Source organism: Protopterus annectens, chromosome 8.part0 (assembly GCF_019279795.1).
Source record: "Protopterus annectens isolate FY-2018-M chromosome 8.part0, PAN1.0, whole genome shotgun sequence".
NCBI lineage: Eukaryota > Metazoa > Chordata > Ceratodontiformes > Protopteridae > Protopterus > Protopterus annectens.
In genome coordinates this window covers 695,479,914-695,504,195 of record NC_056741.1, presented here as the reverse complement: position 1 = coordinate 695,504,195, position 24,282 = coordinate 695,479,914, and the positions used below count along the sequence as shown (strand labels likewise).

Here is a 24,282-nt window from a genome sequence, read left to right as displayed (position 1 = left end):
CTCTTTTGCAAAAAAATCTGGACAAAGCCTAACAATGTGGATGCAATGGCTGAAAAATAGGGATAGATTTTAAATATTGCACTTTTTAACTTTGAAAGTTGATAGAAAAGGATTTGTGTGAAAATTAACCAAGAGTAAATGTGAACTTAAGAGGGGGACTAAAGGATTTTACAGAAGACTAAGGGGGAATAATAAAGGGAAAGTTAAGTTGAAATGGTGTGGGGTTCTACAAGGAGGGAATATGTAAGGAGTAGAGGGGATGACTGAAAGGACATATGTTATAAGGTATGATTAATGTAAACAAGAGCAAACATGCCAGTTATATTTTATTTTTCAAATTTTTGCAAAAGAAACAAATGTAATGGAGCCAGTATGCAGTGTTAATGTGATTTGTTTTTATGGTCTTGATTCTTTCATGGTATATCACATCAATGTATTCTAATGCAAAAACTGTTCTTCTAGTGCCTTTCTAAATTTCTAAGAATAATAATTAAAATCTGCCCGTGACTGTGCATAATTATTCCACCATTAATTTTGACTTTTTCTAGATATTTGCACTATGAGGTTGAGAGGGATGCTTATATGTGCCCTGTTTCTTTCACCCTCAAAATTCATGAACTGCTGCAGAGCTAATATAATGACCAGGATTCTCATTATATCACAGAATTTTTTTTTTCTGTTATAACATAAAAAAAATATTTTATAATAACTTTTCAGTTAGTGTCATGGGTTGATAATGCAGTTTTTGAAGTCAAGAAAGCAGGGTCTGTAGCCTCTCTCCTCCTTGTTATGTATTGATTTATCTTTAAAGTCTTAGCTGTTACTTCCAGGTTATCCCTCTTGATCAGTGGTGGCACAGAAGACTAGTATCCTCGGTGGGAGGGTACAGGGACTGAATCCCTTTTACTGTCTTTAAAGCACTCTAATTAGAGTATCCCTGGTGTCTAGTTGTACCCCCCATCCACATTGTCTTTCTTTCATTTTTTTTAAACTGTCATTAAGATCATGCTGTTAAAGAATTATCACTGGTGACTAGTCCTTCCTCCCCAACTCCTGTCTTAGTTAAGTGCTGTTAGGCACAATATTAAGTGTAACCCCTGGTACCTAGTGTTCTCCCTGACCATGTCTTCATTTAAGGCCATTAAGGGGCAATGTTAAGTGCAATTCCTCATGTCTAATGTTCCCCTCAACCACATCTTTGTTAAGTGCCATTAAGGCATATGTTAAGTGCAATCTCTGGTCCCTGACCACGTCTTTATGTGTCATTAATGCATGTTGTTAAATGTACTCTGGGAGTCTAGTGCTGCCTCCTGACCATGTCTTTGTTAATTGCCATAGAGGCATAATGCTAACTGTACTCCCTGGTGTCCTCATTTCTGCCATTCGCATTATGTTTAACTGCCATTTAAAGTTATTAGTGTGTAGTGGTTCCCCCCTCGGCTAGTGTTGTATGTTTTGCTCTTTTGTTGAGTGAAGTGTGGAAGTATGATAACCCCCCCCCCCCAAAACCACAGACACATTCACTCACACGGTCATTAGACACACACACACACACACACACACACACACACACACACACACACACACACACACACACACACACTTACTTTCTTCTTAAAATGAACGGCCATGCGCGCACGTAGACTTAACCCATCTCGTAACTTTACTACTACTTTAACTTCCGCGCAACTACATTGGCGTGCGTGTATGAGGCACACGCATGTTCCTCTTAAAGGAAAAGACTCGTCATTTGATTGTTAAAACTTCCTGGCCAACCTGCAGGCTGCAGCTACAAAAGTGGGAGTGTGCTCGCCCCTCCCCCTATCATTTTGCTGCCCACCTAATTAGAAAAATAAATTAAAATGAATAAATACTTACAAATTGCGCCCTTTACACAGCCGGCCTGTATGGCGCCCTAGGCGGTTGCCTAGTTCGCCTATGCCTAAGGCCGGCCGTGAAAGCCAGACAGCAACACAACAAAGTTGCATACCATCAAATTATATGCAAAATAAGGGGGACAATGGATGGATGCTGCCAATGAGGCATTATGAAATTCGAACATCTACTGTTACAGGTTAGTAAAACTTAAGCAACTATTATATGTTCATCATTCATACTGCCTAAAGCAGCAGATACAGCATAAAAGTGTACATATAGTCCTTAGTTAGGGAAGCTAATTTGGATTTGTAGTTAGCTTTGGAGGACTTCACTAGGAGTCTTATCTGCTTGTGTAGGTTGAGGAGGGAGCGTTTCCAGTTTTGAGACCATTCCATTCTACTCTTAGATAGCAATTTCTTTCTCCTATTGTATGGCCTATTAATGTCAGCTGTCTACCAGGCAAGTTTATTTTTCCTTGAAGATCTTGTGTTGATTGTATAAGGTACGACAGAGTCAATACAATTGTACAGGTGCTTGTATAAACCATTGGTGTATAACTCCGCCTAGGTGTCCGTTCCATTAGTGGGGGAGGGGGGGTATGAATCTATTTAGGCTGTCACATAAGACTTTGTAATTGACCTTGGAGAAGTTTTTTACTCTAGTTGTTGCTAAGGGGGTCTTGTGTTATAGTTACTTCTAGCGAAACTGATGTGTGGTCAGATCTCACCAAGGTTGGCCACACACTGTTGATGGTGCAGTGGTCCCTCATGTTGGTAAGCACCAGGTCCAGGATATTTGAGCCCCTTGTGTGTGTGCCAAACAGCTGTTTCAGGGCACTGGAGTTAACAAAAGTCCAGGAACCTTTGGGTAAAGGAGTTAGAACACGTACAAATGTACCCAGTCGGATGGGTAGTTAAAGTCACCCAAAACCAGGGTGTTTGGTTGTATCTTGATTGACTCAAGTAGATTCAAGTAGGCTGAAAGGATGTCCTGATTCATGATGGGTGTCCTATAGCTGCCAGTGACCTGAAGGGGGGGGGGGGGTCTTACCTACAGTCAATTGCACCTGAAATAATTCAAGGTAATTGTGCTGTTTAATTGATCTAGAGGTGTAGTTATCTTTAATGAATACTGATACACCATGTCCTTTACTTCTCACGCCTTCAGTTTGTGGTCTGAAGGTGTGGAAGGAAATGTAACCCTGGTATAGTTGGGGTGCTCTCTGCAGCCTTAAACCAGGTTTCAGTGACTGCACAAATATCAGCATCTTCCAAAGTAAGGACAGATTCCACTGAGTGCTATTGCTGGTTTAGACTTCGAGTTTAGCAGCATAACCTTTAGGTTGTTTTTAGAGGGTATTTTTATGTCAGGAATTTAGTTCTTGTGACATAGCCTAAAAAAGGCACTATGGGGATGGCAAGAGCCTTAGCCAATAACTGAAATCCCAGGGGTGACAGATGAAGACCATCTCTGGCAAAGCATCAAGGTCTGTCGACCATACAATCCGAGGCTGTCAGATACTGGATAACTAAGCTACTTGTTGAAGTCAGTCAGTTTTTGTTTGTACTGAGGTCTCATCCTAGGCAAAGGTAAAATGCTGCTTAAGGCTAGGGACATAACTGCCTGAGACACAATCAGAGAACTTAGTCACATTTATTTATTGACATTTAACTGGGTTAGTCCAGCTGGACCAGGAGCCCATTTCCAGTGGAGACCCGAGGAGAAAAGCTCCAGTTACAGACAGTTTAAGTATACATAACAGTTTAGTTTAACAATTAGAAACAATCATTATTGGTAAACACTACAAGTACACAAGTTCTGTATTGCAAAGAAAAAATATATTTTTGTGTGTGTGTGTGTGTGTGTGTGTGTGTGTGTGTGTGTGTGTGTGTGTGTTGTATAACTGATGTGGTAAGGTGTACAGCAAGTTCATGAAAGGGGTGGACGGGATATCTTGAGGTGTAATGAGATGTCAGAGAAATAAATGTGGGAAATAATATACTGACAGGATTCCAGTGAGGTACGTCTCAAGTCGTTCTCACCAACATGGACTATGACAGAGTCACAACAGTGCCTGTTGTTGAGAGACTTGAGTGCATGTGTGATGTGGTGGATCCTGGCACCTGACAGACAGCTGACTGTGACCTTTTCCTTATCCACCCTGGTGAGAGGGACATCTTGTTAGCTCCAGAATAGGAAATAAACATCTGGTAAGCTTTCCCGAAGGGCTTAGTTTTGCCAATGGAGTACCTCAGTTGCTTGCGCACATACTGTACAAGGTATGTAGAATCTTCTCTCCTTTGTTTTTAGATTCCAGAAATAAAAACTGGGAAATTAATGGCTTGATTCACAGCAAGTTTGGAAACTCATGAAAGGATTACTGTGTAAAACACAACCCTGTCCTTGTGGAAAATCAGATAAGGTTGGTCTGCCATAAGAGCTTGCAGCTTGGAGACTCCATACAGATGTCAGAGCAATAGGCAAAACAGTTTTCCAAGTGATGAACCTCAAAATCAGCCTGAAAGGCAGGTTCAAAAGGAGATCAGGTCAATTTTTCAACATGAAAGTTGAGATCCCAAGGAAGAGGAATTTGCTTTTGAGGGGGTCTCAAGTTGCAATGCTTCTTTCATACACTGTTTGACCAGGGGATAAGGGGTTTGCATAACTGTTAAGGTGTTTGCCTCACAGGCATTAAAGTGCAAGGTTTGAAGCTCACCTTTGAGAGAAAGTGGCTAGGCTCAAAATGGCCCTCAAGTGCAGCTAGACTAGTACTTGACTATAAACTTATAAGAGGCCTAGTGTTCAACTGACACAACAGAACTTCAGTTTCCCAGTACAAATAGAACATTTTAGAAAGGTTCCATGACTGCTTAAAAGCAGTATTAAGAATACAAATGGCACAGTAGTAAGTTGACATGTCCTTCCCACAGTCGAGTGAATTTTAAGACAGGCAGGTAGGTGCGAGCATGTGTGGGTGTGCCTTCTTTGAAGGCTGGGCACCGGGCTGGCAACTTGGCACCGTAAAATTCACTGCCAATCATTATCGGACCGGAGTTCTGCTGTGTCGACCCCTAACCGGGAAAAGCTGAAAGACAGAGAGAGAGTAAATGGCAAGTATATTAAAATAAAATGTCAACACACGTTTTATAAATATATATATATATTTTATTAAATCAGAACTAAATCAAATGTATATAACAATAAAGGGTAAGGGAAGTTCCCGAAGGCATCTCATCTAAGTCTACAAGCTGTAATCCACCAATGTAGGCTGCTGAGGAGATTCAACTGTACGAGTCCTACAGTTGACAGTAAAAGACTGAATAACTGACTATGTGACAGGGTTTAGGCTTCCTATGATGGGAGGGGATTAGCCAATCTCTATCACAGAGAATCAGAGAAGGGGATTTAGAGCTCTGGAAAGCTGCCAGTTTGGGTATGTATGCAGGTGCAGAACTGTTATACCATTGTCTCAGTGTCAATGATGAACAGGAATACCAGATGACTCAGCGGAAACTGTGCATTTGCAACACCTTTTAACTACAACTATTAACATTTTCTGGCCTACCTAGTTCCTTCCCTCACCTCAATTTCCTTGAATTTCTAAGCACTAATCACATGATCTATTATTGTTTTGACAAACCCACACACCTCTTCAAATGCTCAATGTTCAACATCTACTAATGCATAAGTATCTTTTGTACTGTAATAGTTGCCAATATTTGTCCCCAGGCCTCTGCTGAATTTTTTTGGTTTGTACATTATCACAGTCGGACAAAAGCAAAATGAAAATGAAAAAATGCATATTCAGGAACATCTGCTAAGGAATTACATCTAGCACAAAAAAAATCAGCATTTGAGTTTGCATACTTAAATAGGGAAATTTGTGTCTGACAGGTCAGCTAAAGTGTACAAAGGCTAGTTGGCCGGGGAGCAAATGGAGAAAGATGAAAACGGAGATGTACTAATGGTGAGACTCTGGAAAGTGACCTATAAAAGCCAGGGAAAGAAGGAATAGAAACAGTAGGGAGGCACTGATAAGAACCTAATCGGAGGATCAGCCAATGAAAGAAGTGGTGGTGGTAAGACAGTAAGAGCTTCTTATGACTTCAGCTCCCAGAAAATTAGGTCTGATGACGTCTGACACAGCAGACAGATCCTCTTAAATTGGTTTGCATCAACTCTGTATTGGTTGTGTCATTTTTGCTTTTGTGAACCGGTTTCACCATACCCAAACTGTAAATGTTCTCATCCTTAAGGTCATAGTGTAATTAGTTTTGATTGAAAGACACACGCTATTTTCATGCAAATTGATGCTTACTAGAGTACAAAAAGAACAGGAATACCAAATGACTCAACGGAAACTGTGCGCTTGCAACATTACTAAGAAAAATGGACAACTAACACAAACAAGTGATTCTTATTGTTATAGTGACAACACATCCATCTCCTACAGTAATCCTGCATGGATAGTCACTGTTACCCTCAGAGTTTACAAGACAAACAGGGAAACAGAAGTAGGTCGATAGGTCTTTTATTCTGTATCTTACTCACACACAGAAAATAAGAGGCTTGCACTGATAATACAGAACTGGGGTTACAAACTATGAACATACTGCCACATCGATTTTGAATTTTACTTGCATATTACAGTTATGATTTAGATACTTGGACAGAGATGGCAAAATGCCCCCTACTGCACAGTGAGAGCTCAAAGGTCGAGCATAAATGCCACAAGTGAAGTGTACTTAGTGCAGTATGGAGATCTGCAATTACTGCCTGGATACATTTCAGGACTGCATGGGCCAAGGAAATACCACTCCAGTGTTTCAATTTTACAAGTAACTTACCATTATGTAGAAGTCATTCAGCTGCATTCCATACAGGCTCCAAGAGGCAGAGGTGAGGAAGGTTGCTACTGTCAGGGGGAAGGAAAGGCACTTTGTGGACTTGGTGCTGATGATCTTAGCCTGTAAGGATATGGAGAAACAGTGGTTAATGTAATTCTGAGTGAAGGAAGGTAACAGAGCCATCTACCTGCACATTTATCATTATAGGCAATAAGGCCTATTAAATCATTTTTGGACACTTAATTTACAAAACCTTAACCTTATTACTCACACACACACACGCGCACATGCGCACACACACACACACACACACACACACACACACACACACACACACACACACACGTGTATATAGATGTGGACAAAATTAGTACAGCACAGCAAACCTTAAAAAGGAAGAAAAAAGTTAAATGTATGGGAAGAAAATATCTCATTTTTATCAACTATATATATTGTATGACAACTTGTAAGGCTTGTTAACTGTGACTGTGGAGCTTTTCTCTGCCGGGTCTCCGATGAAAAGTGGCCTATCACAGCTCAGTCGGACTTTCCCAGTAAACAAATGCTAATAAATACATGCATACGTACTACACCGAGTGATGAACAAGACGAGTCCTGTGCTGCAATATCTGTTTATCTGTAGATTCAACTTACCATACTTCTGGAAGAAACTTCCACACTAGGGGCTATGTATGACAGCACTTTCTCTCAAGTTATATGCTCCAGGTCAGGAGGATGGCACATTCAGGCACTGTGCTATTCAGCTTGGTCTCATGTACAGATTGGGCACACCACAAAAGACATAGGTAATCAAGAATATAAAATATTTTGTTTCCTGACATACAGGAAAAACCCACCTGCTGATGGTGGATGAAAAGCTGTCTGGACATAGGCAGATGATTGGAAGGCACCAAGTACCCACTGCAACCTACCTGCAAGTCAGTTGCCAAGAATACATATCTATTATACCTTACTTTGAAAACCCTCTGCTGTGGGGAAAAAAATTTAACTCTCAGTGGAGGAAAGCAAAAAGACAAAGAACTCAAAAAGGCCAAGTCCTGAAGCAATGACGAGTCAAATGCAGCTCAACTCCCAGAGTTACACACTAAGCAATGATACAGGGTAGAAATGTGAACCAAAGCCCAAACAGCTGCAGCAACACCATCAAAAATGGATACACATTCTTAAAAAAGGAAACAACCCTTGCTACAGTGTTTTTTTTAATAACATTCTTCAGTTGAATGTCTGCCATCTATTGTCAAAAAACAGAACAGTATGCAATTCAATTGAACATGGGCTGGTTAGCTACAGCCATAATCTCTTGCCTAGGACAAAGGAGAAAACAGCAGTTTTTTTTTCACTAGAACTTGTGCATCTTTTTAAGTAGACTCTGTGCTGGAAATGGACATCAAGGGTATTAAGGGCTACTAGATAGGTTGGCATAACATAAGGAGGTTGGCATGATGGTTAAGGTATTTACCTCATAGCCACAAGGTGCAGAGTTTGATTCTCACATGGGGTAACTGATTAGGCTTAACATGGGCACAACAGCAGTTACCGCCTAGTATGAACTTATGACTAACTAACTATAACTACTACTCTGCTGGATTCTACCCTAGATAGAAAATGGAGAGATGAACAGACCAGTTTAAAGACGGTTCTAAATACGTTTTGAAACGCAATTTGGATTACTCATAAAAACATGTGCCCTGTGAAAGACAAAAAAGGGTTCCTTACAAATATGACCCTACAACTCTGAAATCTCAAGGAATCAGGTAATGACCACAAAGAAAAACATCTTCCCAGAGACAAACTTCCGATCTGACAAGTCACCAGATTTGAACAGTGGAAAGATAAGCCTATTAGACATGAAATTCCAAGAAAGAGAATATTTCTTCAAATCTGGGCAAAGATGCAGAGCATCCTTAAGGAAGTTCTTAACATGCTGGTGCTAAGCAAAAGCCCTGCACTCTAGAATGGTACAATGTGTCATAATTAAAGAAACATTCACCCTGAACATGGAATAAATGTCAATTCAAAAAGGTGCCTGAAGTAACTTGGCCACAAGGATGAATAGCTTCTGCTTACTACAGTAACTTTGGTGGGTGAAGGCTTTCTGGCAGTTTTTATCACTTCAGAGTCTTCTGCCAAGCAATGTGTTCTGTGAAGCAAAGGATCTTTGGGTTTGGAAATTTGGCTAGGCTTAAAAGGACACAAAAGGGCAGATAGCCTAGTACTAACCTATGAACCTAAAGTATGCATGCCTGGCTGTGCAACTAGGTAATTCTCCAAATGCATGCAACTTCTCTGGCTTTACTAAAATAAGCTCTTGAACTGCCAGTGGCCACACAGCCTAACATCACACTATTTTCATACATCACATTATGATAAGGAGTTTGTCTCCTAGGAAAATTCAAAGAAATAAGACAAAGCACATACAGCAGTTGGTGACTCCACAGAGGTTTGTGACTAGGAAAATCCAGGGTCTCAAACACCTATCCTATACAGATAGGCTAAAAGCCCAGTCCCTCTACTCAGTCTCATACAGAGTGCTCAGAGGTGACCTGTGTCTAGCATACAAGGCCATTTCAGACCCAGCCTTGATGGAGTTGCTGCATATCTGTAAGACAAACTCCACTTGCGCAACCTGCACGCAAGGCCTTAACCTGGTCTGTGACATTAACAGAACTTGTTGGCGGGATAGATTTGTGTCCCAAAAGCTCCCCCGTCTGTGGAATAGACTCTCTCTCCATGTCAAGCACAGTACCTCTCTAGCCCTCTTTAAGAGGAACCTGGATGACTAGATGGGAAACAGAAAATATACTCCTGGGATCCCGCCTGTGTCCCTGCTGGACAGGGGAAACAGGTGTTGACTTTGAGGGAACATGGACAAAATTCTTGGCTAGGCTTATAAGGGCCTCCAGGCCAATAGCGTAGTGTCATCCTATGAACCTATGAAGAATAAGCAGAGAAGATGGCAAAGCATGCAGGAATGTTTTCAAACAATGAAAGGAGACTGTGTCCACCATTAGCTCCTCTTTGGCCTGCTGAATCAAGAAGAATAGTGGAGTTCATGTGTTATGGTATACAAGAAAATCTCTAAGGTGCCCATTCCTACATCTTGGCCACAGGTCTTCTTTATCCTAAAGCTCCAGGTGCAAGCCAAAGTGCTGCTGAGGCAGGCTAACAGCACATTCACTTCCCCTCAGATATGAAAAGCTGTAATATAGGTGTCTAGGTTTATGGTCCACCACCATGCAATACGAGTTGTCCAGTTTATTCACATAACACAGCAAGCCCTCGGAACACTGTCCCTTGCTCAAGAAGGCTGGTGCAAATCCCTTTTTCACAAAGGACCCAGTTACCTGAAATTCTTTGCCATGTCCAGATAGTATCTAAAAAATCTATACACATCCAAAACTGACCAATTCTTTTTTCCTCCATATTCTTGGGCTTGGGGAAGAATTCTTGCAAAAGTATAGCATTCAAGGAGCATTAAGCATGGAAAGTGAAGGTGTAGGACTCCTTTCAGAAAATGTCCACAGCAAAACATGGTTTGCCAGAGGCAAATGTAGTGGTGTGCAAGCTGAGATCAGTGGTATACATCATACTAGAGAAACAGGAGGAACCTGCTAAGAAAACATATGATAAGTAAGGCAACAGCAGAACAAGTCCTGCTAGGGCTGCATTCTGGTGTGTGTGTGTGTGTGTGTGTATGTGGTTTGCACCAAACAGAGAATCTTCCCCATTTTACCAATTGAGACTTCCATGCATCAGGTTTCCTGGCCTCCTTTGTATTTATGAATACATCACCTCCACAGATAAAAGATGCTAAAAGGAACTAAAATCAGGAAATCCATGTCATCAACCTGAGCCCTTGTAAACTGAGGTGCACAGGGATAACAGATTCCTATGTGAGCTGGTCTATAGTTGTTGGTAGTCTAAACAATGGTCACTTTTCTAACAAACGCTGCCTATGTCAATATAATACCAGTACAATTATTATTTGTCCTTCTATTCTCACCTTTCTACACTACTCTGGGTATTAGTGGAGTCGAGGGAAAGATGCAAAGACAAATGCTGTTCCAAAGGAAGGACAAAGCACACCCTGCCCAGTTGAAGCTACACAGGATCCTCATGCAGAACTGAGGGAGCTGTTTGCTCTCCCAAGTAGAAAAGAAGTCCATGTCTGGGACCACAAGCTGTTGATGAAGAGATGAGAGATTGCTCTGTTTAACTGCCACTGGTGGTTGCTGGTTACAGCTCTGTTTAGATAGTCTGCCATCTGGATGAGGTCTGATGAAATATAAGAAGCTCTAAGGGTCATGCTTGATCAGGCTGCTAGACCTCAGTCCTGCATGGCTAACCTGCTAAAAGTGTATGATAGTGTCCGCCTTGTTTACAAACCACACAACCATAGAGCTGTCCTTCACGAACTTCAGACTCCCTGGTTTCCAATATGCCTTGAAGATTCTAACTATTTGGACCACCACTAACATTTCTGTAGACTAATGTGAAAACAACTCTGGGCTGAGGTTCACAGAACTTGACTGCGTATCAGCTGGGAAAATGCCATATCTGCATTCTCCCTGACTTACACTGCCCAGCCATGTACCTCTTCACTGGATACAGCGGAAAAGGGGAATTTACTAGTCCACGGACTGTAAATGTTTCTCCCAGTGTACACTGAGGTACCACTGCATCTCTCTCATACGCAGTCTAACCAAGGGTACCATCAGTATGACCACTGCCATAAACATCAGGAAGCTCCTTGCCAACATGGATGACTTTATTGCTTACTTGAAGAAGGCTTCCAGTGACACTGCTTTCTCTAAAGACAGGAACACCATGTGTATAACTGTGTCTAGTGTGCCACTAGAAGGCTGAGGTGTCGCTCATCTTGTACATACTAAGAAGATGATGAGGCTTGGGTGTTCATTTAAGTAGTTTTTGTTGCATATATGACACATCAGGATGGATGGCAGGAACATTAAACTAACTGACTCACTACTACATACATGCATACTATCACTCTGGCTGCTAACTCAAAATGGCACTCTTGCTTGCACGTGCTCACTGACTGGAATGTTCTTAAAGCTGTATCACACACACTGATTTACATTCTCCCTCTTTACTGAACTGTCTCGTGTAAGCAATGACATTTCAATAGGCATGCAATTATACAGACACTAATAAACAAAACAGTCATGTCCAGGTTGCTGTGTATCTGGATCTAGGTCTGGAAATGCGACCTGATCCCATAATGCAATCGTTAGGACTGAGTTTAGCTACAGGGACAGTCACTGGGGAATGTTCTGCTTGAGGACTCTCAGGGATTTTCTCAGGAACAGGGATTGCTGACAGAATGTCCTCTGAAGAAGGAACATTTGACAAGTCAGTCGGAGAATTACAGTCTTTGTCACAGGCAAGATGCTGCGACACTGGTTTAGACACTGGTAATTAATGTTTCGGATTTCATCTAATTTCATTCTTTTTGATTCCACAATGTACAATCTCGGCTCTTGACACTAACATTTCACAAATCCGATGAGATCAAAACCTTTTGATGTCTGCATCCTCACTATCTCCCCTTCTTTTAATAAACTGAGTGGTTTGCTGGTCTTATAGTAGGACTTCTGTGACAAATGCTTTCTCAACAGTTGGGCTTTCACGGCTTTGTTGTTTTAGCACACAGAACCAATAAATTGTTGCTGATTGGAAATGTGTTTCTGGTTTGTCTCAACATAAGTCACTGGGCAGGTGAACCAAGATGATTATCATGAGGAATGTTTCTGAGATTTAGCAAGTTTAGAAAAATATCGGTTTTGTCATATTTGGATTTCTCTAACAGCTGTTTTGCATTTTGAACTTCACGTTCAGCCAAGTTGTTTGATGGCAGACACTCAGGACTACTCGTAATATGAGCAAAGTACCACGTTTCAGCAAATTGTCTGAACTGCTGACTTGTAAACTGTGCACCATTGTCAGAAATAACTGTGTGTGGACTACCATGGACAGCAAAATCTCTCCAACTCTAATGACAGTACTGGACATTAGATTAGGAAGTAGGTCAGTCTCAAACCAATCTGAATAAGAATCGACTAAAACCAAGTAATGCTGACCATTCCACTTGAAGATACCTGTAGCTACTGTTGACCAAGGTAGTTCAGGAATCTGGCTTAACTGAATTGGCTCTTTTTGTTGATGCAGCTTTGTACTATTACATACTGAACAAGATGAAAGTACTTTCGCAATATCTCTTGACAGAGAAGGCCAAAATACTAGTCCTCTCGCATTCCTTTGGTAGAGTCAGTTCCTGGGAGGCCACAATGCAAGATTTTTATGTACTCTTGTTGTAAAGACTTTGGAACAATCACTTTAGGACCTTTCATGATGATACCATTGTCTGACAAAATCTCATCTCTGTATGGAAAATACTGTTGCACTTCTACTGGTAAAGAAGACTGTTTTGAAGGCCATCCTCGACTGATAAAGAGATTTTGCTTCTGGAGAATCAGATCTGAAGCTGTGTGAGTTCTAAGCTCATCAAGATGTGTGGAAGAAACATTTCTCACTTCCATGACTTCAAAATCAAGTTGCTCATTGTTATGCTGTTATGTGGCTTTTCTGGGAGACGGAGATTAGGTATGAGCAAGATAAAGAAGTTTGCCTTTTGTGAAAACAAGACTGAAATTGTACTTTTTCAATTTGAGCATCATGCACTGCAGTCTGGCAGGAGCTGTGTGCATCGGCTTTCTCAAAATAGTGACTAAAGGTTGGTGATCAGTTTCTGTCTGGATAGTTTGGCCATAAATATAATCATGAAATTTCAAACATGCAAACACAATTGCCAAGAGTGCAGATAAGAAACAGAAGAATGAAGAGCAAAGGAACGCTAGCAACACAGGTAAGACTCCTATAGACAGTACACAAGCTAACGCTAAAGATATCAGCGTTTTTTAGACAATCCAAAAGTGGGAGAGTTTACTTTGAAAACAGCTCTCCCATTCAGAGCTCGGGTCAAAAGCAACCCAATTATGGGGAAAACAACAAGGGAACACCAAATGGACAGAACTGTGCACTCTTCGAAGAAAAGGAGGATGTAAAAAACCTTATTGTGAACATTTCCTCTTTTGTTTTAACTAATGAACAGAGCAATTTGCTTAATAAGGGTTTATCCTTTATTCCTACCAGAAAGGCAGACTTAACAGAAATGATCACAGATCTGAAATTACTTGGTAGAAATTTAACTTTAAAATGTATATTTCCAAATAATAATGATGTGAATACTAATGTATACAAGAAACCTAGTACCTATATACCCCCTACTCCCCCAGGTATACAAAGATTTGTAGATATTTGTGAGCATGCTTTTAAAGAAGTATATACCACTGATTTGAATGGTTGCACTTTTTATAATCTTACTGCAGAAGAATATAGGGCTCTAAATGAATTACAGAACCTGCACTCCCTTGTTATAAAGCAAGCTGACAAAGGTGGTAAAACTGTTTTAATGGACAAAGATCTATATATTAGCCAGATGAATGCTTTGTTATTAGATAATTGCATTTATCAAGCATTAACAAAAGCAGCTAACTGCTATCATTGATAAAGTGTCCTTTTTAGTATTTGATTTACTGATTACGGGATTAATTGACAAACCTTTGTTTAATTACTTCTTAGTACAGAAACCTTTAATTCCTAGAATATATGGTTTACCCAAAATCCATAAACACATTACTGCCCCTCCTATGCGTCCAATCGTATCAGGAGCAGGTTGGTGTACTGAGCCTCTATCGATTTATGTAGAAGGTATTTTACATGAGTTTTTAAGTGGTTGTCACACTATTCTTAGAGATACGAATATGTTTTTACAGCGATTATAAGACAGGATGGAAACTGTTGATGATGATGAAGCATTTGTGTTTCTTACTATGGATAGTGAATCTCTTTTTATGAGTATTCCGAATGTATGGGGAATTGATAAAATAAGAGAGTTCCTTAACATAGACAGGAAGCTCACTACAAATAAGATTTTGTTTGTCTGTGGTTTATTAGAGATTATACTTGAAAATAATGTTGTCACCTTTCATGACAAATTTTTTCTACAGATGAATGGCGTAGCGATGGGCACTTCATGTGCAAACAGCTACGCCAATTTATCATTAGTACGATGGGAAGAACAATATGTTTTATCGGTCTTGAATCCTTATTATGATTATATCCTTTGGTATGTACGTTTCGTGGATGACGTTTTGTTTTGTGGAAAGGGCATGGTTCAAATATTAGCAATTTTGTAGATTATTTACACAGCACCACAGATTTTTTGAAATTTACCTTTACATTTTCTGACACAATCCATTGATTTCTTGGATGTGAGTGTTACTAAAACTGACTTGAAACGGTTGAAAACTAGCATTTACTATAAACCTACAAGAACTAATGCCTGTCTCCACAAGTCTAGTATGCACCCGAGGCACATACCTAGAAATGTCCTTAAAGGACAAGTATATAGAACTTTACATTTACACAATAATGAAGAGGCCGCAGTTGCTTTGGATAAACTACAAAGTGAATTTATAACAAGAGGTTATTCCAGTTTAGAAATTACGAATGTGATAGCAGAAGCATGGAAAGTTAGATCAACAAGATGTAAACCTTACATGAGCTCTTATGGAACTGATATAAGAACATCTGATGATACAGATATTGATAGGAACAAGTTTAGAGTAGTTTTCCGATTTGCAAGTGATATCAACAAGTACACAGACATTATAAAGAAGAATTGGCATTTATTACAGGAAACACCAGGCCTTGTTTCTATGATTGGTGACACACCAAACTTTAGTTTCAAGAATAATGTGTCATTGAAGCAACATCTCTGTAATAAAGAATACCAGCCCCTTAGACAGAACCTTTCTAATAGACAAGGCACTTTTCCATGCAGGAATTGTGCAGCCTGTCAGTATATCTATACTAAAAATAAGTACATCCATCCAGTGAAACATTTCAAATTACATACGAAGAATTATTATGATTGCAAGAGTGCAGATGTTATTTATTTTAGTTTTTGTCAAGTATGTCATGCCTATTATGTAGGCAAGACAAACAGAATTTTTAAAGACAGAATGCTAGAACATGTAAGGGATATATGGAATCAGAAGCAGTCTAATGCCCTAGCTAATCACATTTTGCACACAAATAGCACTCATTGCTTTAAATTTTTGGTTTTACACCAAATACTAAGGACAAATAGCGGTGGGGATATAGAAAACCACACAGAAGAGCTAGAACAAAAATGGATTATTAAGCTAAATGCAGACAGATACCCTTGGCTTGAATGGCTGTACCTCATTAGTTCCTTGCCTCAAGGCAAGATGTCTTAAACATTAATTATAAGTTTTCATTTTAATGTGTTATTAAGGTTTATGTATTTTATAATAAATTATTTATAATAGCTATGATAAGTTTTTATATATGGTATTTTATATATAAAAAGTAATAATGGATATTTATGTCTTTTGTAGAGACATGGATATAGATTTTAAGGCTTGTTTTAATTATACAGCTTCCTATGGACTTGTGCCAACAGTGTTTAATTATTTGATAGTATTGCTTTAAGTGTTTGAAATTACATTGATTGCTTAAGTATTTAACCAAGTATGACTTGCATCAACATTGTCTGATGAAGCAACATTGAGTTGTGAAAGCGCTCACCTACTGTTCTTTTTTGTAATAAAATTATTGTGGATAGTCTCCAGTGTGTAACTTTGGTGCCTTATTTTAGTTTTACTGTTGCATTCTTGGCACCTTAGTGTACCTGCAGCCGGTTGAGATTTGTATTCTTACAATTGCCAAGAGCTCTTTCTCAAGCCAGGCATACCACATCTCAGTTTGGGTAAGAGTTCTTAATGCATAGGCTACTGGTCTAACCTCTTAAGAATGACTTCACCTAGACCAATCTTAGAAGCATCACAGAAAAGAGTAACTGATTTGTGATGAAAATAGCATAGAGTTGGTGGATTGGCAATCTCCTGTTTCAAGACATCAAATACTCTTTGGTCTTGCTTTGACCATGACCAGGTTGCATTTTTCCGTGCCAGCTCTCTTAGTGGTGCTGAAAGTTGGCTTAAATCTGGAAGGAACTTGCCTAAATAGTTGACCATGCCAAGAAAATGTTGCAGGGCTTGGACATTGTATGGAGTTGGCATCTCGAGAATTGCTGTACCTGGTCATAAGCCTGAACTGGTAATGAAATGACCAACATAAATAACTTCTTGTAACCTGAATTTACACTTCTGAGGATTCAGCTTAAGATTCACTTCACTTGCTCTTTCCAGAACTTTGAGGTTTCTATCATGTTTGACTCTACCACTGCCTCCTACTAGAATACCGTCTACTATAATAGCGCACTGATAGCCAGAAAAAATGTGCTCCATCACATGTTGAAAAGACTTCACTGGTAGAATTTATTCCAAATGGCATTCTCAGAAATCTGTACCTCCTGAATGGTGTACCGAATATGGTTAGTAATGAAGGTTTACGGTCAAGCAAAATTTTCCAAAATGTACTCTCTGCATCTAAGACAGAAAAAAACAGTGGCATTTGGCATGAGGGCAGTAACCTCCTCGACTGTGTACATTGGATGATGAGGCCTTTTTAATGCTTTGTTCAAGTCACTTGGATCAATACATACTCTAAGATCATCTGAGCTTTTTTTATGAGCTACTACCATAGACGATAGCTATTCAGTAGGCTCTTCTACTGAACAAATTATTCCTAGCAGTACCATTTTGTCTAGCTTGGCTTTGACTATGTTCTGCATAACTATTGAAACTTTGCATGCTGGTCTGATAACTGGGCTGACCTCTGGTCCAACTTCATGGAGTACACAACTGGTGGTTTGCCTAGTTTGTGAAAATATCAGTATACTCAGAAAAAAATAGTTTGGGAAGAATTTGAGCTGTTGTCATTCAAGGTTACATGGTGGACTTCTTTGTCAAATGAAGCAGTCCCATTTTCAAACTCTCTCTGAGGTCTAATAATGACTGTACGTGTTTCTTGACTACGTAAAACTGCAAGTCATAGCTGTTCCCAGCAGAGTAACATCAAAGCACTACTGAGCCTTCGGTATGAATTTTTTCACCACCATAAGCAACAAGCTTCACACACTTTGCCAAATCATGTTGTTCTGCAGCTCTTACTCTAGCAAACGTTTCTGCTGACATAACATTGCACTTTGAGAGCCAGTATCTACTTTGAGCTCTACAGAACTCCCATTAATCAGAACAGTACAAAAGATTTCCTTCTTTGCCCATATATCTACTGCACTGACAGTTTCATCAAGCACAGACATACCATCGACAAAAAAAGTAGGGTTGCAGCTTTCTAATTCATCAACTTGCCTCTTTGTATGCCCTTTTTGAACAAAAGAATGTGCTTTGTTTGACTTACAAATTCTTTTGAAATGATTCCACTTATTGCAAGAATAGCGCTGCTGACCAAAAGCTAAGCACTTCTCTCATTTGGGTTCATGATTTCCACCACAATTACAGCAGCTGACTATGAGGTTTGGTACTGTAGCTAGTCAAGTTAGTTTATGGTTAGTACTAGAGATGGAAGCAACCACGAGTCCTTTTTGCTTCACTAAACGTGCTCTGGGTTTTACTGGGGTTGCCACACCCTTGGGCCTGTATCTTTTAACCTTGTGCTGCATATCTACATTAGCTGTGGAAGGTACTGGAAAGCTTGCTCTCTCATTTGTAAGCAAACTTGTGTGCCTTTCTGTAAGCTTGTATATCTGACAAATCTCAATGGCTTTATTTAACATTAAAGTACTGTCTCAAAGCAAAATCCGTCTCACTGTGTCATTATTAATACCACACACAAGCCTTTTATCAACTCATCTCTCAAATCACCAAATCTGCACATTTTGGCTTTACTTCTCCAGTTGGTTATATATGCCAGCAAACGTTTCACCAGGCTTTTGATCTTGTGTAAAATAAGTGCCTTTCCATTGTAATATTCGTTTGGGGGGGGGGGGGTGCACATTTCTCTAAATTTAAGTTTTAAGCATTCAGGGTCTTCCCATGCTTCAGCCTGTATCACAATATGGCGGTCTTCCCCCTCCCCTGCAAACACAGCAGGTGCATACCAAATGAACGCTCTCTTTCAATGGGCTCTGGAACCAGCTAAATTAAGAAGAATAAATGCCTTTGCATATGAGTCTTTGTCAGAAAAAGCAGCCTGTATGAAAATATTGTATTCCTGCTCTAACACTCTCCAATATTCTGCAATACTGTTATCAAACACAAGTGGTGCGGGTCAGCGAAATCCTTCACAGATTATAGTAAAACACAATGCAATCTTGGCCCTTGTAATTATGTATGAACAGGCACACACACACCTGGTACTTGTAATAATATTAAAATGAACAATAAACTCTTTGAAAGACTGTACTTTGCGAAACAGTCTTTGAAATGGCTGTACTTTGTGAATAACTGCACTGTAATACTGCACACACTTGCCAACACTTTGTACTCTTCAGATATTTCGAAAAGCTTTAGTTAATGCAAAAAAGTAGCACATTACAAAAAAATGCAGTTGTTTTCCCTTTTTTATACATTTTATGCAATTTGGATATTGTTTCAAACATTTTCATAATTATTTTGAATATTTTTATCAATACGTTTCAGTTTCGGACATTTCGTTTGATAGGAAATTTGTTATGATTGTTCTGAATACTTTATTTTGCTACAAATATAAAACAATTTAAGCGAGTTTTAGTACCTGGAATTTGTTTCTGACCGGTTTGTGAGTCGTTTGAGCAGTTGGAATGATCCACTAATGTATATTCTTCCATTTCTAACTGGTTGCCTCATGGCTGTGACTCTGGATCCCATTCTGACACTATGTTGCTTGTCTTGTACATACTAAGATGATGATGAGGCTTGGGTGTTCGTTTAACTAGTTTATTGCATGCAAACACATCAGGATGGATGGCAGGAACATTAAATTTAAACATACTATCTTACTGCGAAAAATAAAAAGAGCAAGCAAACATGGAGGCATATATATATATATATATATATATATATATATATATATATATATATATAAAACACGTTTATTAAAGTAAGCACTTTCGCATTTGGCACAACACTTCCTCAGACTTATAACAGCTACTAACAATCTATTCCATTTATATACTTCCTTAGCGTAATTGACGCCAATTAAAATACAAATCAGTCAACCTTCTTTAAAACTCAGAGCAACTACTTAAAGCAAATGTATAAAAAGGTATACATATATAAAAATCCTATTAAACTACTTAATTCAATATATATAAAGCTAAACACACAAAATAGACATATGTATTAATAACACTATAAATGTGTATAAATACCTATAAAAATATTAGCAGAAACACAGATCTGCAAATTTTGTAAAACACTAAAGAACACTAAAAAATCTCTTGAGCGAGAGTATATAATATCATAGAAAGAAAAAATATAATAAATTTGTATACAAATACAAATGTATGTATATATAAAAAGATCTATCTATAGTAAAGTACATAAGTATCCTACAGATAAAGCAGTAATATTAATGCTTCAAATGTCTGTCTAGCAGGAAAGGTTAAGAATGACTATCATTTAGTCCATGGCCTTTATCGGCCTGCATCCTGATAATCCATTTGGTTTCCCTTTTTTTCAGTTACATTTTTCAAGTTACCTAATATATCACTATGATGGATAAGTTTTATCACTAAAAACAAAAACATATGTAGTGAATCATGACTAAGTATATGCTGGGCCATGGCATTACCTTCATCATTTTTGTTGATTGTGTAGATATGCTCCCTTACTCGCTCCCTCAAAGTACAATTCGTCTTACCTATATGAGAGGCTGGACATTGCATACAAAAGGCAAGGTAGACAAGGTTTCTTGTTTTGCAATCAGCATAGTGTTTGAACTCATATGCAACATTAGTTTTTGGATGGGTAAACTTATTATCATTGCACATATATGAGCAATGATTGCAGTTTCTGCAACTAAAGGTGCCTTGACGTTGTGATAAAACTCGTCTCGCCTAACTGTTCCCATCATTATAACACAGAAATCTTTTTAACGACTTATTCTTATACGAGAAGCTTTTAGCGATTTTAGTACTTTAACTGTAGTACACTTATGTACTTTACTACAGGTAGATCTTTTTATATATACATGCATTTGTATATGTATATGTTTACTATATGTTTTCTTTCTATGATATTATACACTAAATATTTTCAACTGAACATCGCTCAAGAGATTTTTCTAGTGTTCTTTAGTGTTTTACAAGATTAGCAGAGCTTCTGTGTTTCTGCTAATGTTTTTATAGATATTTATACATATTTATAGTATTGCTATTAATACATATGTCTATTTTGTTTACGTGTTTTTAGCTTTATATATATTGAATTGTTTAGGTAGTTTAATAGAAAGGATTTTTATATATGTATACCTTTTTATACATTTGCTTTAAGTAGTTGCTCTGAGTTTTAAAGAAGATTGACTGATTTGCATTTTTAATTGGCATCAATTACGCTAAGGAATTATATAAATGGAATAGATAGTAGTTATAAGTCTGAGGAAGTGTTGTGTCAGATGCGAAAGTGCTTACTTTAATAAACGTGTTTATTTTATATATATATCTGCCTCGGTCGTGTTTGCTTGCTCTTTTTATTTTTTGCTTAAGTTATCGTTTGGATTAAGAGCAGCTTAATTTACCATCTCTGTTTTTGTTCATATACTATCCTACTGACTACTACATACATGCATGCTATCACTCTGGCTGCTCACTCAAAATGGCACTCTCGCTTGCACATGCTCAGTACTTATATGTACGTACCCACTGACTGGAATGCTTCTTAAAGATACATCTCACACACTGATCTACATGAGGTGGGAGGACACTGAGGCACCATGCTCAGTAGTACAGCTGCATCAGGCTTAATCCAGAGTCCAGACTGCATCTGCCTCCTTGGCTTGCCTCTCCTCCTCCGCCTTACCTCACCATTTCCAATTTACAAAGACCCTTGTTTTTGGCCTGTTTTCCTCTACTTTAGTGCCTATAAATAAGGCAGTATTTTGTGAGATAATTATGGCCTTAAGTTAGAATCAGCAGATATGTTTTGCTTCACTGTTTCCATAATTGCTTTCCTTTTTCCACCAGCTTCTTAAAACACCTTGTGTTGGCAGAATGAACAAGTTTTTATCCAGAGGAGCACAGAGTAACTGTTACTTAGCATCTTCAGGCAGCAGCGGTATCCACAGCCATGCATGCATGCCTCCAAATAACCAACCCAAACAATGATGCTCTGGATCTTGAATCTAAGGAGTCATACATGTGATCACCTACATTCCAGATCAACCTGGCAAGCTGAACTTTCAGTGTCTCATAATTCATTTTCAGTATAACATCCTGTACCTGCTTCATGAGCTCTGCTTGGTACTTCACCATGTGCATCTGGTAGCTAATGGCTCTGAAAACTAAAGCATACACTTTTTTTCCTGAATCTCTCCAAACCTATCAACTGAGAGAGTCTTGGGGCCAGGCATCAAGTTTGACCCTTTGCAGTTCCACAGAGATGCTGTCAAAGTCTGCAACAACATTTTATACAATGGCAGGCCTGATGGACTTTACAGAAACAGTCCACTTTCCTTGGCACTGTTTCGAGAGTGTAGTTTAAGAGATGCTGCAACTGGAGGGGTGTCTGTCAGCTTAGATTCTTCCAGTCCCACGAACTTCAGTCATATTTTCTTCACATCTGACATTTTATGAGCTTCACATTTGAAGTGTTCATATGTCAAATGTAATAGCAGTCTCAGTAGTTCAGCAAGTAGCGCACTTGAATTTGGTGCTGGAAGGTCAGTGGGTTCTACGCCCACATTATGAAGCTGAATTAGTTTTCCAAATACTCACACTGCACTGCAGCAAAAAGGGTGGGGTGGGGGGCTGGTGGTGGTGAAGGTGCATTCCTGAGTACGTTGTGCTTTGGATGAGATATTAAACAGAGGCCCTATCTGCCTGAGCTGGTGGTAGCTCAAGTGAATGTAAAAGATCCCGTGGCAGTTACTGAAAAGAGTAGGGAAATTTCTGCTGTCCTGGCCAAATTTCTCCTAATCAGTAAGATTACCACCTTGGGTCTCCTTCTGAAGAGAAGTCATTATCCTAGTGGGACTAACCCAACCAACAAAATGTAAATAAATATAAAATACAATGTTGCCCAGAATGAAATGCCTTTCAGTGGAGAACATGAATATATGGCTTCCTAGTCACCCAAGTCATACCCAACAGGATGGGAGATTCCAACTGGAAGGTACAGGCTGCTTTATAATAATCTACTTCTGAGGAGGGGTCCAAATCCCTTCGGCAGAAAGAGAACTCTTCCATTTTGTGGGATGGGAGTAGAAAAGGGAGGAGCATCCACTGCTGAGAACTTTGCCCGGCCACAAATAATTCTTCTACAGATCTCAGTGTTTCAATGAAATACCAGACTAGGGTCCAAGAACCTGTCATAAGGTGTCCAGTACAGAGACCTGCAAAGGGTAGCATGGCTCATCCCCTGTGCTTTTTTCAATTATTTACTACATTTATAAAATTTCTAGCAGTCTAGTCTCCACTAGAAAAGTGAAAAGACAAGAGTCCTCCTCCTCCTGCTATGCCACCAATTCTATTCAGAGGTCAGGTGTCTTTATGAACACTACTCCCTGCTTATGTGTACCACAAATCTGGTACACACAGAGAATGTGGCTATACAAGTCACCTCTTCAGGGGTCAGACACAGGCTCATGGAAGAAGTAGATGGTGAAATCAGGGACTGGAAAAAAAACCTCCCAGTTGGGATTGGGGTTGGCATAATGCTTAAGGTGTTTACCTCATAGATATAAGGTAAAGAGTTTGATTTTCACCTCTGAAGGGAAACTGACTATGATTAAAATGGCCTGCAAAGGCAGCTAAGCCTAGGACTTACCTACATGCCTAGGAACTCACCTGAAACAAAACTGCTGGGCCTTTCCATTACCAGTAGAGTGATTTCTGCTGCTTGCCTTATTTTTCTAAATTCCTCTCTCCCCTTAACCTGTTTGTGTTTGTGGCTCTTTTTATGTACCTGGTTGGGGATAATGCCTTACTGAAGTTACAGATTGCTTCACAGCTTGCATTATGACTTTATACTTCTTTTGTGACTACACATGTGGTGTCTACTTTTATGGGCTTTACTGGAAAAACAGTCTACTGCATAGTGAGTTTCTCCTAAGCAGAATAAAAACTTTAATTACAAAGGCTTTTCAAACTTACAAGACATGTCCTATACATTTGTAGGTTCATGGGTGGTTATTAGGCTAATGATGACAAGGGCTTTTTAAGCCTAGCCATGCATCCCAAATCTCTGACAAGTTCTCATACAGTTGATAAATGTAAGCAGGGGCTTGAGAGATGAAACATTTACAAGAAAACGCCTGGAAGATGAGCTATTTACAGGCTGCTCGAGTCCATTAAAGATATAGGTGC

The 24,282-nt window shown here is 39.2% G+C and overlaps 1 protein-coding gene across 1 annotated transcript in view; it reads right to left on the bottom strand.

Moving 5' to 3' along the window:
- Positions 1–24,282, bottom strand: part of SLC50A1 (solute carrier family 50 member 1) — a 716,724-nt gene that overhangs the window by 27,233 nt on the left and 665,209 nt on the right. Inside the window, exon 5 of the mRNA XM_044080142.1 lies at positions 6,726–6,845. Within this exon, the coding sequence (XP_043936077.1) occupies positions 6,726–6,845 (120 nt within the window). The remainder of the gene's footprint in view (positions 1–6,725; positions 6,846–24,282) is intronic.